Below are 20,592 nucleotides of genomic sequence, written 5' to 3'. Positions count from 1 at the left end.
TTTGTGATTTAATGGAAAAACTGACATTACGCGCTTCTGTTTTCTTGACATTTAGTAAATATCGATAAAGTTTTGCGCTCATGTCCAATGGAAAAGCGACTATTGATACTGTAACAAAGATCTATTTTATTCTACTCCATTCTATTCTATTCCTGGTGCCGCCTACAGCTAGAATTCTGAATAAATAAAGGTCATTATTTGAGGAAATGCTTTAAAATATTGCAGCCGTCTGTTGGAACCAGTAAATAGATTAATTTAATGGTTATTTCTGCCCGTTTTGACACCAATCCTTGCCGCTGCTCAGTGAAAAGGCTCCGATCAAACTGCAGAACGACTCCACTCCTCCAGCACAAACATCATAAACCCATAGATAATCTATAACCAGCATAAGGCTTCTTCTCTTTTCATTCACTTAGCAAAGTAAACTGTTTTAAGGCAAAGAGGCCGAGACAGATAGACAGACAGACGGACAGGTGGGTGACGGTCGGGGTGTCTGAGACGGTGATGCTCCTCCTCCTCCTCCTCCTCCTCCTCCTGTTGTTGTGCTTTGAGCTGTTAGTCTGTGACGTAGACAGCAGAAGGAGGAGACGCGACGCCTTGCTGCTCTCTGAATCAGAGGAGACAGATGTTAGAGTTCAGGAGGGAAAGAGTTAACAGCAGTCATCAGAAGAGGAGGAGGTGGAGGAGGACGGGGGGGGAGCGGTCAGTCTCCTCTGCATCACAACAACCCACAGATTCATTTTCAGGTTCTCCTCTGAGCTCCTGTTCATCACAGCAGGAGGACGAGGAGGTGGAGGAGGAGGTGGTCAGACACAGGCCAACAAAGAAAAAGAAGAAGAAGAAGAACGCAGCTCCTCCCCTCCCCTCCCCTCCCCTCCCCTCCTCGGAAGTCAGAGGGTTATCAAAGGAGGAGAATCAGGAGGTGAATGTCAGGGAGTCGGGGTTTAAGGGGGGAGGAGTCGTCTTCACAAAGAAACATCAGGTTTCACAAATCGACAGTGATCGGTCGTCACATTTATATCCGTTTCTCCAGGTCATTAAACAGACTGTATGGACCATCTGAAGGAGGTTTATGATGCACTTATCATATCACAGTCACCCTCCGCACAGAAGCAACGTGACAATGGGGCCAAAAGGCTGCATTTGAACCTCCATAGAAACATCAAGTACAGATTATTTCCACCACTCGTCACAAAGCCCTTTGTTTTGTACATCTTCTCAGTTACAGATAAATTTAAGCTTCTATATATAAAAGTCATAACAATAATACTTTATCGTGCTTCCTTTCTATCTGTCGAAAACTGCTCATACGGATGAAACCAGAGGAAAATGAACTAGAAAAGCACTCAGAGAGCACAGACCTCTGCCAAGGCAGATCAGTGCCCCCCCCCGATCACCACCAAAATTTAATCATTTGTTCCATGTGCCAGTATCAACATTTCCTGAAATTTTCATCCAAATCCGTCCATAATTTTTTGAGTTATCTTGCACACAGACAGACAAAACAAACAAACCAATGCCTGGCAAAAACAAAACCTCCTTGGTGGAGGTAATAAACAAAACCATGTGTACAGGGGCAAGTCAATAACTGAAGTCACGTAAGTGGATTCTGACACCTTGAATTGTTGCTTTAACGCAGGGGTGTCAAACTCATTTTAGTTCAGTTCCACATTAAGCCAAATTTGATCTGAAGTGGGCCGGACCTGTGAAATAATAACATAATAATATAGAAATAATGTCAACTCCAAACTTTCCTCTATGTTTTAGAGCGAAAAAAGTTAAATTAAGCGATGAAAATGTTTACGTCTACCAACTATCCTTTAAAACAATGTGAATAACATGAACAATCTGAAATTTCTAAAGAAAACTAAGTGCAATTTTAACAATATTATGTCTCAGTTTACACTTTACAGATCACAGTGGATCTACAAATACACAACAGATTTAATAACAGGCAGAATATTGGTAAACTTGCACTTCAGACATTTGAAAATGTTCATACTTGTTAAGGTTATTCAAGTTTTTGTGACATGATAGTTTTAGTGTAAAGACAGTAAAATGACATGAAAATGTTCACATTTACAAAGAGAAAATTTTGAAGTTGTGAGTATTTATAGGTTATTATGATAGTATTTCACTGATCCGACCCACTTGAGAATAAATTAGTCTGTATATGGAAATGGAACTAAAATGATTAATATCTTCAGTGAAATTTTTGCATTTCACAAATTCATCCCACGGGCCAAACTGGACCCTTTGGCGGGCCGTTTGTTTGTTTGAGACCTCTGTTTCAACGGCTCTGAAACATATAAATATATGACTTGATTTGAATTCTTTTAGGTTGAGGTGGATGAAGTCCGATTTTGCCGTCTGCCTCGTCTACAACAGGGTATCACTTTGCTTCTGTGCTGCGTCTCATGTGCTTTTCCTAAATGCTGCTAAATTTTCCATGAATGAAATAAACTGACTATGGACAAGCAGTTCATAAAACGCCAAATAAAACAAAAATAACCCTGAAAAGCAGTGACATATTTTATTTTACCTATGATATATTCTAGTTAAGAATTCCCCCGGTGAAGAAGCTGCACCATAACCATCTGAATAATCTCCACTGGACCTGTAGGCTTTGCTCAGACTGAGGACAGACAGGATCTATTTCACTGGTATTCAAAGTGATAAGATTTGTGTCCAAACATCAGCAGCCGCCTCTACTGCAGCTGTAATCACTTAGGTATCAGTTACAACACTGTGCTGCTGAGGCTTTGATTGGACAGAAGCCAGAACACAGTTTATTTCAGTGTCTGTCCGCATCCTTTTTCACAGCATCCAACTGGAATCTGCATCGATTCTGTCCTTTGTTCAGGGTTTGCATCGATGCAAAACACTCTGAAATCTGACTTGAGCCCAGCGTCCAGACTCAGGCATCTCTAGAATTCTGATTGGAAAAGAATTTTAATCCACCTCCATGATTGGAATAGAATCTGACCTGCAGTCTGAACAAGGCCTAAAGAACTCAACTGCATTCAAAATAACCGTTAAAGTTTTAATGTTTATTAACTCTAGAGCATTTTAGTTCAGGTTCCACATTATGCCCAATATGATCTAAAGTGGGCCAGACCAGTAAAATAATGACATAATAACCTTTAAATGATGTCAACTCCTATCAATTCTCTATGTTTTAGAGAGAAAAAAGTAAAATTACATTATGAAAACATTTACATCCAAAAACTATCCTTTAAAAAAATGTGCATAGCATGAACAACCTGATTTTCTTATACAAAATAAATGCAATTTTAATAATATTATACCTCATCTTATTTACACGTGTATAACAACTTACAGATCACAGTGGATCTACAAATACACAAAATATTTAGTAACAGGCAGAATATTGTTAAAATTGCACTTATTTTTCTTTCATTTCAGGTTCATACTTTTACAAGTTTTTCCACATTTTTGTCTAAAAAGAACAGCTTGAAAAAATAAAACATTTCCATATAATTTTACTTTATTACGCTGGAACAAAGAGAAAAATTTGGCATTACTAAAATTGTCATTATTTACTGGTTATTAGTATTTTACAGGTTTGACCCATTTGAGATCAAACTGGTCTGTATGCGGAATCTGAACTGAAATGTTTTTGACACCACTGATTGTTAATATCTTCAGTGTAATTTTTACGATTTCATCCCACGGGCCAGATTGGACCCATTTTAGCCCATGGGCCGTATGTTTGAGACCCCTGCTCTAGATGTTTTGAACCATCAGTTGTCTGTGGATCTTTGTGAAAACGACCCCTGGATGTTAAGACGTTAACAGAGGTCAGGAAGAGGTCAGGAGGAGGTCAGGGGTCGATAGGAGGAGAGCCGTCTCACGTCCACCAGGGGGCGACAGACTTCACAGAGCGCAGATGAGCAAGCGAGCCAGCAGCAGATGAACCTTGGTAAGGTTTGCTTTTTTTGCCCAGTTTGACCTCTGACCCCGCTGAGAGCAGACAGGAAGTGAGCACCAGCAGACGCCCGACAGAGAGAGAGAGAGAGAGAGAAACAGAGGACAGAAAGAGGAAGTCATTTCACCAGCACTGACTTTGGCAGGAACGCCTCCATCTCTGCGCCTACGTCTGTCCTCGGAGACGCCAAAGACGCAGAGGAAGATGATGAGGAGCTCGGGGACGAAGATCCGCCGGCGGGTGCTTTGGGGAGGCTGTACATGTAGACGGCGCCGATCACTAGCCCCGCCCCCGCTGTGAACATCAGGTCCACGTGGAAGCCAAACAGGTAGATGGACGCCACCGTGGACACGATGATGGAGAAGGAGGTGGCGAAGCCCTTCAGGATGTTGTCGGCGTATTTCACCACCACGGCGACCAGCAGCCCGCCGAACGCCTGGTTGAAAATCACGCACCACACCATGCTGGTGTAGCCAAACAGGAAGCCGCGCTCCATGATGGCAGCTCCGTCGTTCCACCACATTCCCAGCAGGCCGAGCACCGTGCCGAAAATCCCCAGCTGCACGTTTCGTACCCAGACGGAGGCGGAGCTTCCCTTCAGGATCTTCTCAAAGTAAACGCCGGCGAATCCCGATGACAGGCAGCTGATCACCACGGCAACCAGACCCACCATGTAGTTCTGGTTGGAGCTGTCCGACACCGACTTCTCCTTGTTTCCTTCCTGCTGAACCTGAAAGGAGACGAGCGGATGACGTCGGTCACTGATCAACACAAGTGAACAGTTACTATGTTAAAGCTGTCGGAAATTTGTCGGAAAATGCCTGAGTGACCCACGGGCTCTGTTTGTAAACACATGGACTGTTTATGGTGGAGTACACTTTGAAATTGTTCACCGTGAGGGAAGAGATTCAGGTGCGTAATCACGGAAATGGATTCGTGATACTTAGGCTATGACTGGGGTTTTACAGATTTGATGAAAAACTGGTGTCGAAAGTCATACACAGCTTTAAAGATTAAGATAAGTTAGAAGTAAAGTCATATGTAAGCCACAACAAATTAGATTAAATGAACCCTCAGTTAAAAATTAAGAAAAAAAAATGGGTTAGATTTAAATAAATGCCCACATGTTTACTGTGATATAAATCCTGACAGAGAAGTGAAGACATTTTAACAGCTCTATAGTGGAATAAACCAACAAAAAATAATGAAACATCAGTAGAAATGAATGATTGTACTGATCAGTATTTCTATTCTAGTGCATTCATCAAATATTTTGTGTATTGAACTCAAATGACACAGAACATCAAGCACTTAGGCTAATTAACCCTTTAAGCACCAAAGTTGTAATACTGTAACATAACTTAATGAAAAAAAACTGCTTTTGAAATCTTGATATCAAAGTTGAATATTTAATAAAAAAAAGTGGCACCTAAAGGGTTAATACACTCATACTAAATGATTTTTTTTTATTGAATCAAGAATCAATCCCCAGTTGAATTTGTGAGGTTGTCAGGTTCTGTTCTATGTTCCAGTCCTGTGGTCTGGATGGTACCAGATCAATCTCCCAATAGAAGTGGGCGGTACTTTCACTGGAGGAGAACTCAGCTAATTCAATCAAAGTCCAGTGACCAATGGTAATTATACTGATATCTGTAACCATTATGTTATAAACCATCAAAATATGAACCATTATAAGTAAAGGCAAATGTTTAATATTTCAAAAATTCATCAAAAATGAAAAACTAACAATATCACAAAACTGTGAAGAGACTTTGTAAACATTGTCCCAAAGAGGCTACATAAAAAATTTGAAATTAAAAAGGACCAGTAGGTTCATCGGAGAAGATGTTTGGAGAATTCACTAACGAAGACAACGACAAAGACTACACAGTAGCTCATGGCCCATCAGCCAGTGAGATAAAATCAATGCTTTCATGCTGAGGTGACAGGACTGACCTGTACGATGGCGACGCCGGCGAACAGCAGCAGCAGAGAAACCCACTGGACTCTGGACAGAGACTTTCTGAGCATCAACACACTGAACAGAGCTGTGGTGAGGATCTTCAGCTGGTACGTGACCTGAGGAAGGAGAGGGAGCTTATTGACACTTAAAGATAAAACACACCCTGATCAGATCAAACAGAGACATATATGATAAACCAGTGTTTCTCAACCAGCATGCTGTGAGAAGTCATCAGGTGTGCCGTGGAAAATTGTCTAGTTTCACCTGTAAGCGAACAGCATGATATAGACACATACGACTGCACACACCAATGATCCACTCCACAACCACAGTTTCCTGTTTCCCTTTGCAAAATAAAAGTGAAAGTGAACCGGTCCTGATGTGGTGCGTTCTGTTGATAAAGCCCCCCTCACTAGTGATGCGCAAATAGGAGTGTGTATTGGCAAGAATCTGGCGATACGATACAAATCACAATACTAGGATCACGATACAATACACCACGATATATCCTGATACTGTTAAAAAGGTCATTTTTTATTGGTTTTGTTTCTTTTTTTAAAAGATTATTTCCAGGAAAAATTTAATTACACCGGAAATATGCACAAATACTAAACATATTTTTATTTTATTAGAACAGGATCTATTATTATATCACAAAATGTTTCTGTGTTAAAACTTATATCATATTTTAAAGACATTACAGTTTAAGATCCTGTTCAAATGTTCATATTCTATTAGTTCATAACTAACATCATAACATTATTTTGTGCAATCCCAACAAAGGAACTAACATTATTTAATAAAAGAGTGTTAAATAATAATAAATAAAAACAAAAAAACAAAAATGAACCTCCACAATATCTGCTTTTGAATAAATACCTAAAAATATCGATACAGTACTTTTTAATATTGATACAGTATTGTGAAATGAAATATCACGATATATTGCAGAACTGATATTTTCTTACACCCCTATGTGTGAATGAGTGAGTTACCTGTGAACCCTGGATATCGGGTTGGGCGGTGTGTGTGTATGTGTGTGTGTGTGTGTGTGTATATATATTTATTTATTTATTTACTTATTTATTTTTTAATGAATAAATTTTATTTTTTGTATTCATTTTGGATGTGTATGTTTATATATTTTTGTTGGAGTATGAGGTGCATCAGGGTTGGGACTCTGTTAGAATGGGGGTACAGAATTATGTTGTTCTAGTTTATGTATATTCAATTGTACAGTTGTGATTGTTACAATATAAAAATTCAATAAAAAATCTTTGGAGAAAAAAAAGGTTGGGAAACACTGTATTAAACGATGAACAAAGAAATAATTAAAGGTTTTACTTCATTGAAATTTGGAGGGATGGAAATTACAAGCAATCTTTCCAATTCCATAACATTTTAATCTGCAAATTAAAACATAGTATAACATATAATGAAAACTCTAGAGGCTTCATTAGGAACTACAGACAGAAGGACAGTCTGCCACTGCAAAGCATGATGGGATGTGTTGACAAAGAGGTAGACTGGTCTGTTAAATGAGCGTGTGTCTGTGTGTGTCTGACCTGGAAGGTGGCGGCCGGCAGGTTGGAGATGGCGATGTACTGCAGGTTGTTCTGCAGAGTGTAGATGAGTGAGGGGACGGCCAGCTTCAGAGTGTCTTTGTACTGACACACGATGGAGTCGAACAGGAACAACGCCGTCTCCTTCACGCTGACTGCACAGACAGAACACAAACACAGGGGTTTGACCAGTTAGAGACGGACGACCCTTTAGACCAGGGGTGTCAATCATGCCAGGATTTTGTAAAGTGCGAAAATTACACTGAAGACATTAACAGTCAAGGATGTCAAAGCCATTTTAGTTCAGGTTCCACATATAGACTAAATGTGATCTCAATTAAAATAATAACCTATAAAAAAAATGACTCCAAATTTTCTTCTTGGTTTATTGTGAAAAAATATCATTAAACTAGAAACACTCAGAGAGCGCAGACCTCCGCCAAGGCTGATCAGTGGCCCCCCCCGTGGGCCCCCCCATGCCAAGGAGGTTATGTTTTTGCCAGGGTTTGTTTGTCTGTCCGTCTGTCTGTTTGTCTGTCCGTTAGTGTGCAACATAACTCAAAAAGTTATGGACAGATTTTGATGAAATTTTCTGGTCTGCGCCCCCCCCCGTGGGCCCCCCCACCCCCGATCACCACCAAAATTTAATCATTTCTTCCTTATCCCATTTCCAACAAACCCTGAAAATTTCATCAAAATCTGTCCATAACTTTTTGAGTTATGTTGCACACTAACGGACAGACAGACAGACAAACAAACAAACCCTGGCAAAAACATAACCTCCTTGGCGGAGGTAATTATGAAAATATTTGCATTATGAACCTGAAATGTCTAAGGAGAATTAGGTGCAGTTTTAACAATATGCTGGGTCTGAATTCTTCATTCATTCATTCAACTCCACAGGTCCATCTTCAACTCTATTTCTGAGTAATGACACCAGAAAGGTGGTTGTGCTGCCCCTTTAAATGCAAATAAGCCACTTCAGGCCCCGCCCCCTCCAGGTTGTTAGCTGTGCTGCTCTGTCCTGTTCAACCAACAACTGAACATTTTAGGTAATCGGCTCCAAGTTTGGACACATTTTCGGTTTTTTTACTACAACTGTTGCTGCTGACAATTATGTCAGAAGTCTTGACCTCATATGTGCAAATGTCATGACGTAACTAGTTATAAAATGTAACAAATTAAGCAGGAATTAAAACAGGTTGCAGAAATCCACTCGATTTTTGCTGGAATGAATATAAAGATAGTTTTGCAGCACCTGGAGGGTTCAAATTCCAACTGTATGAACTATTAGGGTCCAAATACACAAATAAATGAACCAAAGACTAATAAAAGTGGGTTTAGATAAATATGAGCCCTTAAATATAACATAATTTATAAGTTACTAGGCAAAGCAAATTTATTTGCATGGCACCACTCACACACAAGGCAATTCAAAGTGCATTACAAAGGCGTAGAAACACATAAAATGATGAAGAACAATAGCAGAATAAAACATTAAACAAAAGGAAAGTGCAGAAAAGCTTCTCCACTCCAGCGGAAACCACCGTCCCTGGGGTTATCTGCCTCATTGTGAGCGCAATTCGCTACTTGCGCCCCCGGGCACTCAAAGAATCCTAGAAGCTAAACTGGTTGTTAACAGCTTCTCTGTGAACATCAGGTTAACTCTATTGTCCCGAGTCTGAAAAACCTTGAAGCCCAAACCAGTTGGTCCCCCTGCACAAATTATGTAACCCTGAACTGCCTGCTAGCACCTTTAACCCTGGTAATGCAAACATTTCTTAAACCTGAGTGGCAAAAAGAAAGAAATTCTTGCACTTTACCACCTTATTTAGTTATTTATTCCATTTCTTTGCTCTATTTATTATTATTGTGACTTCAAATTTTTAAAAATGTTTAATTGTATGTTCTTGCTCTGGTTTTTATCCCGGATTGTTTTTTATCTTTTCTGGTTTTTATTGTGTTTTATTGCATCTTGTTTTTATTTATTTGATCGTACCTATTTTATTTACTTATCCATGCTGCTATACCGATGAATGGTGGAACACTGAGCACTTTTTGTCCTGTCTTTTTGTTCTGTCTGTAAGTGTGATCACATGCCTGTCTTGCATGTTTAATGTATGTGTTGTTGTAATGCCAAGGCAATCACCTAGACTGCAAAACAAATCTACCTACAGGTATAAATAAAGGAACCTTGACCTTGACCTTGAAATTACAACAAGAATAAGAGATGGTTAAAACAAAAGCTAAAAACAGTCTTGATTAAAATTAAGAATTTAATGTCAAATCAATCAAAACAGTTAAAAATGTGAGATGCAGTGCAGGTATTAGAACTGAATTTTTTTTTTAACAAGTTATTCATAAGGGTTTTTTTGCACTAAAAGAAAAAAATTGGAGTTGTCATTATTTATATGTCATTATTATTATTATTATAATATGTAAATAATATTTCATTTGGAATTCTAATTTCATATTTAAATAAATAACAAATTTTTTATTTTTCTCTTTATATTATGTTATACTTTATTATTTCATTTTTCATTTATATGGTGTTTTTCTACCTGTCTTTTTCTCTGCTCTTGTATGCTGCTGCTGTTTCCCCACGGTGGCATAAATAAAGTCATGTCTTATGTTATTGTTTTACTGGTCCGGTCCACTTCAGATCAAATTGGACTGAATGTGGAACCTAAAAGTATATGACTTTGACGTCCATGGTTTAGACTCCACCTCTAAAGCGTCACCGTCACCTTCACTTACATCTCTTCTGCAGCAGGATGATGATCACACACGTCGACACTTTCAGGACCTCTGCCATGACGACGGCTGACGTGGCGAAGAAGCGGTCGCCTGGCAACGTGCGCACGTATCGGATGCTGAGGATGAGCGAAGCATTCTGGACCACCAGCACCGCCAGGCTGATGTACTTCAACTTCTTGTTGACTGAAGGAAAACAAGAGAACATAAAACATTTAGTTGGATCTGTAACACTATGGTTAAATATAGGGAAAAAAAACAATACTGATTATATCACATCTCAGCACTATTTTCACATCATCATCATCATTTTCCTTGGACATCAGCAGCTGTGACTGTGGAAACCAAGGATGTCAAACTCATTTTCTTCCAGGTTCCAGTAAAATAATAATAAAATAATAAGCATAATAACCTATAAATAATAACAACTCCAAATTTTAATGTTTTAGTGCAAAAAGTAACTTATGAATAACTTAATATCTAATAGATTATGAAAATATTTACATTTACAAACTGTCCTTTCTGAAGAAAATGTGAATAAGCTGAAAAAAAAAAGAAATTTCTTAAGAAAAATAAGTGCAATTTTAACATTATGCCTCAACTTATCATTTATACATGTGAAGATCAGATCTACAAAGGCACAACAGGCAGAATATTGTTAAAATTGCACTTAATTTTCTTTAGAAATTTCAGGTTGTTTATATTCATTCAGGTTATTCACATTTTGTTGTTAAAGTATAGTTTGTTAATGTAAACATTTTCAGGATTTAATGTTTTTTTCACATTAAACCAAGAAGAAAGTTCGGAGTCATTATTTATAGGTTATTATGCTATTATTTTATTTGGTGTGTATGTGGAACCTGAACTAAAACGAGTTCAACATCTTTGACTGTTAATATCTTCAGTGTAATTTTTGCACTTTGTAAATCATCCCGTGGGCTGGATTGGACCCTTTGATGGGCCTGTTTTGGTCCATGGGCCGAATGTTTGACACCCCTTCTGCTGCTTTTATGTTCGTATTTTATTTTTGTGCCTTTTTAATCACCTTGTATTTTTTTTTTCATATCATGGCTGTATGTTTTATGACCCCCCCCCCCACACACACACACATCCACATCCACTAAAGAGCTTTTTACTTTTTGCATGAGCTGTGGACTCGCACAAAAGTTGGATTACATCGCTGGACAGACCGTGGATGAGCTCCGGCAAATCGTGGGACTGAGGGTAAAAAGACGAACTGTGCAGGATCTACATGCTCTGAAGTGATGAGTAATGCTGAGGCCCAGTTATAACAAAAATTAAGTTATAACTAAATTAAGCATAAATCAAATAATTTTTTCCCCGTTTAATTCTGTTTCTCCTGGGAGCTGCTAAAGCAGTTGGAGCCACTCTGGTCTAATCTGTTCCTTTGCAGTCCAAACATCCTTCCAAGGTCAAGATTCAGGACTGAATGAACTGATAAAGGACAGAAGTCTGAGTTTCTTATTTTTCATACACAAACAGACTTTCAAGGACTCACCACATACAAGCATTTAACCCCCCCCCCCGCCATCTCCGTCTGCCTCACAACATTCTTCTTCTCCTCCTGTCCCCCTCCCACAACCAAATCCATTGAAAAAGTTCCATCACATGACCACGTGTACTGTGCTTACAATGTTTTATGTCTTATGTATGTGACGTATGTGCTTGCATTATCTTGACTGTAATTCTTTTGAACAATTTGTGTTGGGCGCATGCGCACGGCAGTGAGCGAGAGCTTGCTGCAAAACAAATCTACCCACGGGTACAAATAAAGTCACCTTGAACCTATTGCCTGGACAATGTTGTAAAAAAGACAGTTTCTTGATGACTTACCTAGTTAAACTAAATAAAAGTACAATAGAATTCTATGTCACAGTAATTACCTTTATCACAATATTAATAATATTCATATTTGTTGTCTATAGGTTTTATTTCCTTCACAAAATGTGTGTTATTTTAAGTTGATTGAACTTTTTTCTATTTCTAACTAATCTACCTCTAACTAAAAACACAAATAGCCAACCATTTAATCTCTTCAACTTTCATCCAAGACCAAAATCAGTCTTTCAACTGTAAAGAAATAATGATCTGATGTTTATGATGATGATAATAATCAATATCTAAAATATTTATGATTAATGTTTTATTGGCTGTCATCCAGACACTAGATAAACACCTTCTGGCAAATCAAACCCTCAAGCACAGATAACTGACTGTATTTATGATGTTGCAGTGATCAGATCGGTTTCAGATCAGCAGTGACTGATTTCTAAGACAATCTGAGTGATCTGTCGTCAATAAACGATCAGTGACCAACATCAGCGCTTTTATTTGAGCCTTACTGGACTTGAATGAAACTGAAAAGATGCAACTGGATGAGACTTCAGAGCACATTGTATAAAGTTAAATTAAGTTGTATTATCAGATTATACAACAGGCACAGAGACAGACAGACCCAGAGCATCTCCGTTACCATGGCGACTAACTCAGTCCTGTATGTCTGACCATGTGTGTAGCTGTCAGGTCATGTTTTTTTTTTCCTTTATGAAGTGATTATTTCATTATTGATATATTATTATTTATTTCTTTATGACGTTATTATTTTTCACTGTATTAAACAAAAGGATGTGTCTCTGTCATTTATATAATAATAAAAAGAAAATTAAACCACAGACCAGGTTCAATCACTGTAACAAACACACATTCACACAGAGAGCATCAGGATGTTCTGTTAACCTGATGTCAGATTTCTCTTCTTTCAACCACCTTTTCTAATGAGGATGGTAACTTCCTTGTGTCTCTTAGCACAGGGGTGTCAAACATAAGGCCTGTGGGCCAAAACCGGCCCGCCAAAGGGTTCAATCTGGCCCATGTGAGTAATCTGTGAAATGTGAAAATTACACTGAAGATATTAACAATCAAGGATGTCAAAATCTATTTAATTCAGGACATTAGGAGTGTAACAGTACAGAAAAATTTCGGTTCAGTACGTTTTCAGTACAGTGAAGGAGACCAGTGGGGATGGGGGGTTATAGGGAGTATAAAGGGGGTGTGCTCCATAACTACCTGTGGGACACTGGACATTTCCACACAATATTGTTCAGTCATTTGTGCATTAACAGGCACCCCACAGGTTATGAATTTTTATAGTTTTGAATGTTCATTTATGGTAAAAAAAAAAAAAAACATCTGTAATTTACTGAGCGTTTTTGAATGCCTCACAGTATCCCCTGAGGTGCTGTGAATGTGACCTCACAGTAACACCTCAGCAAAGGCACGGTGAAGGAGAAGAGGAACATGTTCACTGGATTTTGCCAACTTGAGTTAAAAAAAATAAAACCCTTTTTACTATAAAGGAAGCCGTGGACTCTTTTGTCCCACAAAGCTACAACAAACCGAAAACCGACAGTGAAACTTAATATGCTTTGACCGTCGGACCCAGCTTCTGTGTTTCTGTTATACTCTCTGTTGTTATGATTTGAATTTTTTGCAGCAGTGCTGAGAATTCATTCATTTTGTTTATGTTTCTCAAGTTTTTGTTAATTTTTACCTCCGCCAAGGAGGTTATGTTTTTGCCAGGGTTTGTTTGTTTGTTTGTTTGTCTGTCTGTCTGTTAGTGTGCAACATAACTCAAAAAGTTATGGACAGATTTGGATGAAATTTTCAGGGTTTGTTGGAAATGGGATAAGGAAGAAATGATTAAATTTTGGTGGTGATCGGGGGTGGGGGGGCCCACGGGGGGGGGGGGGGGGGCGCAGACCAGAAAATTTCATCAAAATCTGTCCATAACTTTTTGAGTTATGTTGCACACTAACGGACAGACAAACAGACAAACAGACAGACAAACAAACCCTGGCAAAAACATAACCTCCTTGGCGTGGGGGGGCCCACGGGGGGGCCACTGATCAGCCTTGGCAGAGGTCTGCGCTCTCTGAGTGCTTCTAGTTGGTTCATTTGATCATACTGGTTTGCTTATATTTTATTTATTTGTTTATTTCTTTTCATTTTTCTCAAATTTTTGTTCATTTTGTGCAAGTCTTTTCTTGTTATTCTTTATTGTGTTCATTTTTTATGTTAATTACCTCCGCCAAGGAGGTTATGTTTTTGCCAGGGTTTGTTTGTTTGTCTGTTTGTTTGTTTGTTTGTTTGTCTGTCCGTTAGTGTGCAACATAACTCAAAAAGTTATGGACAGATTTGGATGAAATTTTCAGGGTTTGTTGGAAATGGGATAAGGAAGAAATGATTAAATTTTGGTGGTGATCGGGGGTGGGGGGGCCCACGGGGGGGGGGCCACTGATCAGCCTTGGCGGAGGTCTGCACTCTCCGAGTGCTTCTAGTTGTGTTCATGTTTTTCAAATTTCTCAAAATTACCATAAGTTGTAATGCACATGTGTAAATGATAAACTGAGACAGAATACTGTTCTAATTGCACTCATTTTTCTTAAGAAATTGAAAGTTGTTTGTAGATGTAAATATTTTCATAATGTAATTTCACTTTTTTCACCCTAAAACACTGAGAAAAGTTTAGAGTTGAGATCATTTATAGGTTATCATTCTATTATTTTACTGGTCCGACCCGCCTGAGATTACATTGAGCTGAATGTGGCCCCTGAACTAAGCAGAAGGAGCTCAGTTCAGTGGAAAAGCAACACTGACTATTTGGTAAAACAAATACAATAAAGTTTATCTCACTAAGGTGGGTTGAGTTCTCTGCTGTAGCTGCATCTGAGTCTACACAGCTGTTAAATGGTAACAGTGACACGTATGTGCACAATAAATGTGTGATAAGCTTAATTTTCTTCGCCATCAGCTGCACGTCCTAAACTCATCCTGAAATGAATGAACACTGGTTACGCCCTCAGCAAATTTAATGTTTGTATTGACTGTGGGGGAATGAAACAGCCTTTGGTGGAGCATCACAGTCTGTATAAATAATGGGAGTAGCCTATAGTGGGAGTGGATTTCAAAAACCACATGGAATCTGGTATTTTCATTTGTGGTGTGCTGTCGACAAGATACAGATGCAACGTCTTTCTCAACAATCTGTTCAGAATTCCTGTGACTTTTACATCAGTGTAAACCAGTATTCAGTCTGAGCACTGGTGAAGGTGACCGTTGGTGGAAAAAGCTCCTTTTCTTCATCCTCTTTCTGTTAAACACTGAGCCTGTTTACATAACTGTGAAAGTCAGATAACTGGGAGTAATTGGATAATTGTAATAATCAGATCTGACGCATTTACAGGCACTTAAGAAATGTGATAATCAATAAACCCTAGTTTAGACGCTCCAGCCCATTATCGGATTTCTTCCGGAGTACGAACATATGTAGTGATGGTAGAATCAAACTTCTTGTTATTGTCTTCCATTCATGTTTCGCTATATACACTTGTGGAAAAAATGATTAGACCATCAAAAGTCATCAAAATCAATGGTTATGCAATCAAATACTAAGTCCTGTGTGTATCATGTGACTAAAACAGACAGAAAAGAAAACACGGAACGCCTTAAAGCACTGTTTTTGTCAGTACAACGCCATAAATATTGATGTAAGAACTGAAATGATTTTGGTTATTATTTAAAAAAAAAAAACATGGAAAATGGATAGATATCAGCTCTGAAATTAAACTACTATGAGTTATTTCTGTTGTTATCATTATATTTGTCCAAACAAATGTACCTTTAGTTGGACCAGGCATTAAAATGAACAAGAAATTGAAGAAAACAAGGGGTGGTCGAATCATTTTTTCCACGACTGTACCTTCCATTCTCTATAATTTTAACTGTTTACACATGTGCAGAGTAGACGTAAAGTAACTAATATCAGATTAACTGGGGGAAGACATCAGAGTATTGAAGAGAAATCCAGGTGTGTTCATCTGATTTCTCATAATCAGATTACTGCTGTTATCTGATAAAACAGATCAAATTATCCTGGTCACTTGAATAATCTGATAACTCCACATTTCAGATAATGATCGGAGTATTGCTGTACACTGTCATGGCCCAGACTGTCATTATCCTGCCTCTCTAGTTACTCTAGCTCTAGGTTCTGCAGGTTCTGGGTCTTCAGTAATTACCAAGGGCAGGTCTATAAAGTCTGGGAGGCTTTAAGCTTTCCTGCTCTCCCTCCCTGCTCATTTGGGCGGTGTTGCCATACCACCCAGATCTACTTTGTCCTTTGTTCTTTCTGTTGTTTGGGTTTTGACCTGGCCAGGTATGGTGACTAGCTGTGGTTGTTTTCCTTTTGCACACATTCAACTCCACTCATGCGACACCTCGCATTCACACTGATAATACAGATGGATCACTCACAGCTTTGGTTGATTTGTACTCTTACTTTGATTTTGATCATTTACAATAACATTTGGTTAATTGTTCTTGGTGTTTGGTCTTCTTTTGTTATGGTCTTGAGCCAGGCCATGACAACATCTACTCACAACCTGCTCTGCCTCCACCGCCCTTCAACATATAAATAAACTTAACGCTGTCTTCAGTGTCTCTCCATGTTTACTTCATGTCAGTGTGGTGCTTGTGTCGTCTAGAGCTGCACCATTATTCAGTCATTAACTAACTGATTAATCAAATGAGTCTGCAAAACATAGAACTGAAGCCATTATGACTCTATAGAAATCCACCAGATTTGCTCATTTCAATGTCTCAAACTGCTGCAACGATCAACCATTTCATTCTTGGGTTTGGATCTGATCTAATACACATGCCATACACTCCCGTCAGACTGGATAAAGCAGCTGCCAAGTCACTGTTACTGTTGGACGAGTCTTTTTGGTTTGAGGAATTCTGCAGGACTTCTAGTCCAACAGGAAAGGCCTGCATGACCACAAGGCAGAGCAGTAAACAAAATGCATATAGTATACAATTCAAGTGGTGTTGCTTTTAGTATGTGGGCCTTTAAGGAGGCAAAACAGTACAAAAACCCAAACTAACCCTTTCGATCCTCAAATAGATCTACCTCGGTGTCTGTCCTATGGAAGTCCCTGAACTGTCTCACATCTACCTGGACATTCAGACCCTCCTCACCTCCTCTCAACCATTTAAAGACTTTCCCTTTACAGAAATGTGGAGTTATACATTAACTATGTAACCAAAGCCAAACTGTTTTAGGTTGTATCCTGTTCTCCGTTAATACACTATTCTGTAGTAACATGGAATTCTGTACAATGAATAATAACATAATTATACAGATATTAAAACTCCTTTAACACCTTATTTGGGAGATAAATAAATCTGAGAAAACTAAATGTCCCTCAAGCTCAGGACTAGGGGTGTAAGAAAATATCGGTTCTGCAATATATCACGATATTTCATTTCACAATACTGTATCGATATTAAAAAGTACTGTATCGATATTTTAAGGTATTTATTCAAATGCAGATATTGTGGAGGTTCACTTTTGTTTTTTTGTTTCTATTTTATTCATTATTATTTAACACTCTTTTATTAAATAATGTTAGTTCTTTTGTTGAGATTGAACTAAAATACTGTTCTGATGTTAGTTCTGAACTAATAGAATATGAACATTTGAACAGGATCTTAAACTGTAATGTCTGTAAAACAGAATTTCAGTTTGAACACAGGAACATTTTGTGATATAGCATTAGATCCTGTTGTGATCAAATAAAAATGTGTTTAGTATTTGTGCAGATTTCTGGTGTAATTCAATTCTTCAAGAAAATAATCATTTAACAAAACAAAAAATTGCCTTTTTAACAGTATCATGATATATTGTGATATATCGTATTTTGATCCTAATATTGTGATTTGTATCGTATCGCCAGATTCTTGCCCATACACAGCCCTACTCAAGACCATAGAAAGGGCTCATGAAAGAATCATGCAGAACATCACTTGGAAAGACAAAAATAAAGCAAAGTGGATCAGAGACTGGCAGCACACTCAAGTGGACATAGGCAGGACACGAAGCTAGACGGACAGACAACAGATGGACAGCCAGAATCACAGAATGGACACCTCAAGGTTACACCAGAAGGCCAGCAAAAAAAAAAGAAAAACAAACAGTGGAGAGATGAGCCAGTGTGGTCAACAGCAGCAAAAGAGTGAAAAACATGGCAAAACCTAGGGAAGGCCCATGTCCAGCAATGGCATTTTCAAAACTGACAAGAAGAAGAAACATCTTGCTTAGAAATCCCCCACAAAGTCCCTGTTTGTGATCTGATCTGGAGGGTCTCCAGAGCCCACTGGTCCTCTCAGGTTACTGAGTGGACTGAACTCAGATCAGCTGTTCTGCAGATGAAAACTTAGTCTCTCCACCTTGAGGCCCAGTGTTAGCGTTAAATGAACCTGCTTTTCCTGAATAAGCCCCTGGTGTGAATTAGAACCAGCCTCACAACCGTGTGTTTGTTCCCGAATCTAAACTTTTTTATTTCTCATACTTTATTTCCATAATATCATATACACATAGAACAGAACATGGCATGGAGAAAAAACATAGTGCTCGAGGTGAGGCAGGAAGAAATTAAATATAAATATAGGTAAGTAAATTAAATAAGTAAAAGTAAAGGAATAAACAAGAAGAGAAAAATATAAATAACATTAAAATAAATAATTACAACTTAAATTCGTCACATAAGGCTTTAGTCTTCACAGCTTTAGGGTTAGTGCAAAAGTTAAGTGTGTCTAGGTAGGATTTTAAGTAAGACTTAAAGACCACAAAGCTGGGTTTCTGATTGGCAAATTTGTTGGCATGTACATGAAATCTGTCTAATAAGGAAATGAGATTAAGAATAAACGATTTCTGAGCAGGCAGATCAGTAATAAAGAAACTAAAGACAATATAATCAATTTTGAAGTTAAAAGAAATATCCAGCTTTCTATTTAAAAAAAAAGATTGACATCACACCCAAACATTTGACAGAAGGCACATTCCCAAAACAAATGAGTTAATGTTTCATCCGAATTATGACAAAATAAGCAAAGAGGGTGGACATTTATTTCTTATTTCTGAATCTAAACCGAACCCACCTGAGACAAACCTCCACGTCACCAGCTGACACCTCCCATCAGCCCCACTTCTACTAATCATAAAATGTATAAATGAGGTTTTTAACACCAGCTGCTGATGTTCAAGCCTTTACACAGTTGTGACACAACACAAACAGATGTTCAGCTCAGTTACACTTGATTCATTTCACTTTAAAAGAACATTAGTTAATGGATGTGGACCAGCCTTGTAGTTACACTAGCTTCCTGCTCAGTTAGCATGCTAATATGACATTTTATTTATATTAAGTTCATATTCCGTGGTCAGTTTTACTAATTAAGGCTGTATGATAACTTTTACCAACGCTAACATTAACCGCTGACTACATTACATAACTTTATTTTGTTAAAATGGCCCTTGTTAAGTCTCCTAAGTTTGGCTAGTTTAGCCGCTAGTTGCTAACGCTAGCTCCTACACCCTGTAAGTGTGTGTGTGTGTGTGTGTGTGTAGCCTGTCTGTGCTTTGGATGTTCAGGCTGAAACGCTGATGAAATATGTGTTAAATATTTCACTTATATTTTTTACAAATGCGTATGTTTTGTTAAATACACCACCGGCCTCTGTCGTGTGCTGCCTGCCAGCGGTAGAGCCGTGCGGGCCGTGTAAAACGCTCCCCCTTACCGTCACTCTGACCCCGGCTCGATGCCTTCTCCTCCCCGGCCCTGCTGTGGTTCCCTCCGGCCATGCTGCTGTCCCTCTGCCCGCTGATCGCCCCGCTGCCTGACCGGCTAACGCTCGGCTAGCCTCAGAGCTAGCCCCGGCTGTCAGTGTAGATCCCAACCGGAGCACGGGTCCGGTTTGTCTGTGTGGTTCCCGTGAATGAGCGGCCCCGTCAGCCTGGACAGGTGTCACACCGGAGTCTGGATCCACGGAACCTGAGCAGGAACAGGACCCGCACGGAGATAGGATCTACTGACAGAGGGCTCACTCTGTGGAAAAAAACACGAACCTTTATTATTGTTGTGCAAAGCATTAGACACATACAACATCTATATATATATAAAAAAAAAAAAAAAACATTTATAGAAAAAAATAGGTTATTGATGTCTGCTCCTAAAGGTAGAAGTTGTATTGTCCCAGAACTAAATCCTATTAACCCTTTCATGCATAGTGGTCACTCCAGTGGACAGTTATTCCACATCTGTTCTATTGTGTATTCATGGGTTTTGCTGGTTTAGTTCCACGTCAGCCAACACAGAGGCTGTTTACGCACCATCCCATTCACTGATATTCAAACTGTCACTTTGCTGTTCTTCATAAACCTGATCTGCACTGACATGTTTGAGTGTAAATCACCTGTTATTTGTTAGACACAAAGGTTTTTG

The 20,592-nt window shown here is 38.7% G+C and overlaps 1 protein-coding gene across 3 annotated transcripts in view; it reads right to left on the bottom strand.

The window, feature by feature from the left end:
- slc35a2 (solute carrier family 35 member 2) overlaps positions 1–20,151 on the bottom strand; it is a 32,963-nt gene extending 12,812 nt beyond the window's left edge. The window contains exons 1-6 of one of the 3 annotated variants that reach the window (XM_030139344.1): positions 19,889–20,151; positions 10,232–10,414; positions 7,478–7,629; positions 5,906–6,028; positions 4,087–4,679; positions 111–607 (exon numbers count right to left, since the gene is read on the bottom strand). In XM_030139344.1, coding sequence (XP_029995204.1) covers positions 556–607; positions 4,087–4,679; positions 5,906–6,028; positions 7,478–7,629; positions 10,232–10,414; positions 19,889–19,952 — 1,167 coding nt within the window. In that variant the 5' untranslated portion in view covers positions 19,953–20,151 and the 3' untranslated portion in view covers positions 111–555. Of the gene's footprint in view, positions 1–110; positions 608–3,875; positions 4,680–5,905; positions 6,029–7,477; positions 7,630–10,231; positions 10,415–19,888 lie in introns of those variants that run through there. The other 2 variants (XR_003935876.1, XM_030139345.1) reach the window with 2 other exon arrangements.
- Positions 20,152–20,592: the final 441 nt, after the last annotated feature.

This window comes from Sphaeramia orbicularis, chromosome 7 (assembly GCF_902148855.1).
Source record: "Sphaeramia orbicularis chromosome 7, fSphaOr1.1, whole genome shotgun sequence".
In the NCBI taxonomy this organism is placed as follows: domain Eukaryota; kingdom Metazoa; phylum Chordata; class Actinopteri; order Kurtiformes; family Apogonidae; genus Sphaeramia; species Sphaeramia orbicularis.
The sequence above is the reverse complement of the archived record's forward strand: the minus strand, read 5'-3'. Positions and strand labels throughout refer to the sequence as shown.